Source organism: Sipha flava, unplaced genomic scaffold, assembly GCF_003268045.1.
Source record: "Sipha flava isolate LNK unplaced genomic scaffold, YSA_version1 18842_pilon_pilon, whole genome shotgun sequence".
NCBI classification, from domain to species: Eukaryota; Metazoa; Arthropoda; class Insecta; order Hemiptera; family Aphididae; genus Sipha; species Sipha flava.
The window spans coordinates 1-6,063 of NW_020272455.1; the positions used below are offsets into that span (position 1 = coordinate 1).

Sequence of the window (6,063 nt, forward strand, 5' to 3'; positions counted from 1 at the left end):
GTTTATGTTATGGAGTAGCGTCAGCGCCAAGCATATTTCAGTCGGTCATGGAAAATATTTTACGAGGTATTTCTAGAGTACAAGTATATTTAGATGACATAATAATTTGTGGTTCGTCAAGGTCAGAGTGTGAAGAAAATGTTAATGCAGTGTTAGAACGTTTAAATGAGTATAGAGTAAAAGTAAATTTCGAGAAATGTCAGTTTTATTATTCAAGTGTACAATTTTTAGGTCATAAAATAGATTATCAAGGCGTACATCCTGATGAAAATAAAATGAATGCGATAAGAAACGCACCGTGCCCAAATGATGTAGTGCAATTAAAATCATTTCTCGGTCTCATTAACTATTATCAACGTTTTATTCCAATGTCGTCATCTATATTAGCTCCCTTGTACAATTTAACAAAAAATAAAATACCTTGGAATTGGTCAGACGAATGTCGGTTAGCGTTTGAAAATGTAAAACAGGCATTAATAAAAAGTCAATTATTAGTTACATATAATCCAGATTTACCTCTAGTAGTTACGTGTGACAGTTCAAGCTACGGAGTTGGTGCAGTTCTTAGTCATTTAATAGATGGGGAGGAAAAACCAATTTTATTCGCGTCTAGTACCTTATCAGCAGCAGAAAAAAATTATGCACAAATTGAGCGTGAAGGTTTAGCAATAATTTTTGCAGTAAAGAAATTCCATAAATATTTATTTGGACGTAAATTTATTTTAGTAACTGATCATTTACCGTTAAAATCAATTTTTCATCCGTCAAAGAATATACCTGTTGTAGCATCATCTAGATTACAAAGATGGGCAGTTATATTGTCTACTTATCAGTACGAGATTCAACATAGGAAAGGGGTAGACATAAGTAATGCAGACGCGTTATCTAGATTACCACAATGTAGTAGTACTGGGGAAAATGCATGTTCAATTTTATTATTAGAAAATTTACCTTTAACGTACAAGGAAGTGAGCAAAAAAACAAGTACTGACGAAGTGTTAGAAGAAATAAGTCGGTATACAAAAGAAGGTTGGCCGGAAGAAAAATTATTAAATTCTGAATATCAACAATATTATAAAAGACGGGAAGAATTATCGTTAGTAAACGACTGTTTGTTATTAGGAAATCGTGTGGTGATTCCAAAGTCATTAAGAGAGGACGTATTGGGGTTAATACATAAAAACCATCCGGGTATTGTTCGTTCGAAAATGCTTGCAAGGTCATATGTATGGTGGCCTAATATCGATTCTGATATAGATAAATTTATTAAGACGTGTACGGAATGCCAATGTAATCAAAATGATAAGAAAGTTAGCGAAAAAGTGTATATACCATGGGAAAATCCATCAGATTCTTGGAAAAGAGTACACATAGATTTTTTAGAAATAAATCAAGTTAAATTATTAATTATTGTCGACAGTTTTAGCAAATAGATTGAGTGTTTTGCAATGGGAAGTACAACGGCTACAAAAGTAATTGAAGTGCTAGAAAATTGTTTTTGTCGTTTTGGTTCGCCAGAGATATTGGTGTCCGATAACGGTCCACCGTTTGGTGCAAATGAATTTAAAGAATACTGTGAGAAAAATTGTATAAAATTAGTACATTCGCCGCCTTACAATCCTGAGTCAAATGGGTTGGCAGAGCGAGGGGTGCAAACGATAAAAAAATTATTAATAAAGAATTTGTGTGTTGAGAGAGATGTAAAAAGAATACAATCAAAAATTAATAATATTTTAGTATCATATCGTAACACACCAACAACAACCACAGGTTGTAGTCCGTCAGAATTAATATTTAATTTTAAACCAAAAAACCATTTGTCCATATTAAAACCACCAAATTTTGTAGGGAAGAATAAAAATATCAACGTAACTAGGTACGAAATAAATGATAAAGTTCTTGTTCGAAATAATTCAAAAGGGCAGAAATGGTTAACTGGACGTGTATTGAAAATGATAGGAACATGCAGCTATTTGGTTCGGGTTGAAGGAAAAATCAGATTAATGCATGTCAATAAATTAAAAAATAGTTATTTAAATCAGCGTTTCCCAAACTTTTTCTCTGCCGGACCCCTTAGAGAAAATAAAAAAGATCGCGGACCCCTAAATAAAAATTTAAATTAAAGCAATAATAAATAATAATACTAAATTGTTTGCTTTATTTTTAAAATTAAATACACATATGTTTATAATGAAAAATTGAATTAATAAAAAAAAATGGATAAATAGATATATTATTTTTATAATAAATAATTAATGCGTTTAATGTGATGGATGGTGTTGTTTCTTTAATACTAAATCTGGTATTTTAGGATCTATATTAGAAAGTTGAATACGTAAATCTGATTCTATATTTAATCGATTTCTATATTTATTTTTAGTGTACACATAAGCTGAAAATCCTTTTTCACAGAGATAAGTTGTTGAAAAAAGCATCAATGGCCTTAGTGCTGAGTCCGATATTTCTGGATAGTCTTGTCTTATACTCAACCAAAAAGAAGACAAAGAAGATTCTTTGAAAACCCTTTTTAAATTAGAATTACTGGATATTTCGATTAATTGATTTTCTTGTGTTGTTGTTAAACCAGTTATATCAGGGACATCTGCATTAAAAGGGTCTACTACCCAATTTTTATTTTTGTCAGGAACTGGAAAATATTTTCGAAATGAATGTTTCAAAATTTGGAGGTGTTCAATAATTATATCTTTTGTGTCCTGAGGAAAAACTTCATCGGATGATTCTATAAATGCATAAAGAGTTGGAAAGTGGTTAAAATTGTTTTGAAGGGCACGTTTTCTCCATAACTCAAGTTTTTTTAACATAGTTTCAATGTTATCCTCCGTGTGAAAAATATTGTCTTCTTTCCCTTGTAAACTAATATTTAATGAGTTCAGAGAATTAAAAATATCAGCCAAATAGGCCACTGTACAGAGCCATTCAAAATTATTGAAAAGATTTGCATATTTAGTAACTTCCATAGAGTTATTAAAAAAAAACATTCTAATTCCATTTTTTAACTCAAAAACACGTGACACAACTTTACCTCGCGATAACCAGCGTACTTCAGCGTGCAATAGCAACTGCTTGTGTATACTTCCCATATCTTCACAAATTAAATTAAAAATGCGAGAATTCAAAGATCTAGCTTTTATTAAGTTAACTACTTGCACAATATCACGCAAAACTTCATTTAATTTTTCTGGCATATTTTTTGCAGCTAAAGCTTCTCTATGAATACAGCAATGATGCCAAATAATAGACGAATTAATTGTTTTTTAAACGAGCTTGCAGGCCTGATCTAGTACCAGACATCGCACGAGCTCCATCTGTGCTAACCGCCACACAATTATTCCATTTTATATCATGACTTATTATAAAACTATTTAATATATTAAATATTGCCTCACCTGTAGTATTGGAAGGTAGAGATATGCAAAATAAAAAAATCTTCAGTAATAGTATTATGATTTTCATAACGGACATATGCAAGTAAATTTGCGTCATTGCAAATATCTGTGCTTTCATCTAATTGTAAAGAATAAAATTTACTTGTTTTGATATTTGAAATAAGCTGTTCTTTAATGTTTTCTGACATTTCAACAATTCTGTTCTTAACTGTATTATTTGATAAAGAAACCGTACTTAATTCATTTGATGCTTTATCTCCTAACATAGCAGAAACCATAATTTTTGCAGCTGGTAGGATCAATTCTTCAACGATAGTATGTGGTTTGCCACTTTTTGCAACAAGTAAAGGTACTTGATAAGATGCTGTTACAGCTCTTTCATTATTAGTTCCAATTGCAGTCTTTTTAATTAATTTTTTACTTTGTTCTAATTCAGCTGCTTTCGATTCAAAAAATTGTTTAGATTTTGTAAGATAATCTGTATGTCTGGTTTGTAAATGACGTCGAAGTTTTGCTGGTTTCATGGACTTGTTCGATAATATTTCATAGCATATGACGCATTGGGGTCTTTCTTCGTTGTTTACATTTATATTCGTGAAACCAAAAGTTATGTATTCTTCTGAAAACTTACGACGCTTATTTACATGCGTTGATCCTTTTTTAGAACTTCTAGAATCGCCTTCATTTTCTTCACTCATAGTGGTTTCATTATTTTGTAACCAGCGTTTCATTTTAAAAAATAAATTAAATTAAAAAATATAAATTTTTACGTACAATTATTTTATAATATAAATTAACTGAAAGTATGCTACACTACGTATACGACGATACGGCTGCAACGAACAAACTATCGGTTATTTGACCGACGCGATCAATCTGTCTCTGACGCGAACAATCTGCAGTCTTCTATACGTATAATCTAATCTTAATTGATTTTCAACGATAACTATTTCAACAATGTATTTATTATCAACAGTATTTCCCATGTAATACGAATATTGCATCATTATTTTCGTTTTATGGATAGGTATACTTTGTAAATTTTTAATTTACGTTCGCGGACCCCCTCCGGTATACGTGCGGACCCCTAGGGGTCCGCGGACCACAGTTTGGGAAACGCTGATTTAAATGACTCGGTACACCCAGGGGAACTAGAGTGAAGTGTCAAAAAAAAAAATTTGTATTATCTATTTAAATTATATGTGTAATGTATAAATTGTAAATGTTGAAATATTATTATTATTATTTTATAAATCGTATACATTTTATATAAGTTAATTTATTGTACTAAAATTATTAGAAGGGAAAGATGTTATGTATATACATATATATATGTTATTGTACGATATTATGTTATCAGTGATTATGTATATACCTATAAATGTTATGGTAAGATATTATGTTATCGGTAATTATCTAGATATTATATATATGTAACATAATTGAGTGTGTTCCGCCGTTGTGCGTTAATAATAAATAAACGAGTCGTACTTTGTCAATGCGTGCGATATGTGTCCTCGGCTTCCCGGAGTAATACGTAACAAGGACAAACTAGGATAAACACGTAACGGTAAAATGTTTATACGCACAAGTTACTAACCGCACGATGTTTTTAGAGCGAAATGTCCGGAAGCCCGAACACACCCCTATCGTTGGAGCAGGTAGCAGACCTGCTCCGCCAGGCAGCAGCGGCGGTGGTGTCCACGAACCACCACCCGTGGACAGCAGAGACGGTGATGGCCATGCGTGAGGGGGACCTCCGCAATGACCCAGTCCTGGGAGCAGCGTTCCAGCGAGGATGGGACGCCTGCGGAGGGGCCGTCCATCAGGCAGTCCGGCGCCCTGCGGGAGTGATGAAGCGGCTGGTCAAGCTAAGGCCGACACCAGGGACCGGGAAACCGCCATCAGCAACAAAACCGAAGCCAGCACCGGCGACGGGAAGGAAGCCAGGGGTGCCCACGGTGGACGGGAAGATTCCACCACTGCCCAACGAGTGGTCGCAGGCCGAAAAGGACCGCGTGCTGCGGTTCAACCCGCGGAGCGGGTTTCGCCCGCTGAACGTGGCGGGTGGTAGTCGGCCGTTGATGTCCCAGGTTCCTACGGGGACTGAGGGAGCTCCGGGGAAAGCCCGGAAGACGCCGGTGAAGCCCGCGACAGCCTCGGAAGGGCAGAAGGCGACGGGGAAGATGAGGAAGTGGGAGAGGTTCCTCCGGATAAAGGCGGCCAAGAAGGCCAAGAAGGACCGGCCGGCTCCAACCAGCCAACAACATCGGTTGGCCAAGCACCCGGTTCCTTTGGAAGCCACCACCGCCTCCATCGACACCCCGGCCAAGGAGGAACCGATGGAGATCGACGTCGGGAGTACCGGGGACGCTGCCACCCCGGGCACTTCCCGAGACGAGGTCGCCGTGGGGAAGTCGGGTAGAGACGTCATCGACGTCTACCTCGAGTCCCCGCTACCACCACTTCCCGGACTGGAGGATCCAATTACCTTCGGGACCCCGCTCACCTCGCCAGGGCGCACCCCGTGAATTTCCTCACCACCGCGACCACGACCATCAGCACGGACGTTGTTGTCGTACCCGGCTGTGTGGCTTGGCGGGGGAGTATGACGCGGTCCCGCGGTAGGTGGAGGTACAGCACGTACACCACTATC

General features: G+C 36.8%; 3 protein-coding genes across 3 annotated transcripts; 1 reads left to right on the forward strand and 2 right to left on the reverse strand.

Annotated features, from left to right (window-relative positions):
* Positions 1 to 47: 47 nt before the first annotated feature.
* On the forward strand, positions 48 to 1,433 carry LOC112681241 (uncharacterized protein K02A2.6-like). The gene has a single exon (XM_025551505.1). The coding sequence runs from the start codon at positions 48 to 50 to the stop codon at positions 1,431 to 1,433; it is 1,386 nt and encodes a 461-aa protein (XP_025407290.1).
* Positions 1,434 to 2,261: 828 nt separating this feature from the next.
* Positions 2,262 to 4,105, reverse strand: LOC112681242 (zinc finger BED domain-containing protein 5-like). The gene is made up of 3 exons (XM_025551507.1): positions 3,408 to 4,105; positions 3,044 to 3,228; positions 2,262 to 2,647 (listed from the first exon to the last, which is right to left on the reverse strand). Exons 1-3 carry the CDS (start codon positions 4,103 to 4,105, stop codon positions 2,262 to 2,264), a joined length of 1,269 nt encoding a protein of 422 aa, XP_025407292.1.
* A 325-nt stretch (positions 4,106 to 4,430) lies between these two features.
* On the reverse strand, positions 4,431 to 4,530 carry LOC112681243 (the record flags this gene model as incomplete). The annotated part of the gene is given in 1 exon segment (XM_025551508.1): positions 4,431 to 4,530. A coding segment is annotated over 1 exon segment (79 nt), but the record flags the coding sequence as incomplete, so codon positions are not given.
* Positions 4,531 to 6,063: the final 1,533 nt, after the last annotated feature.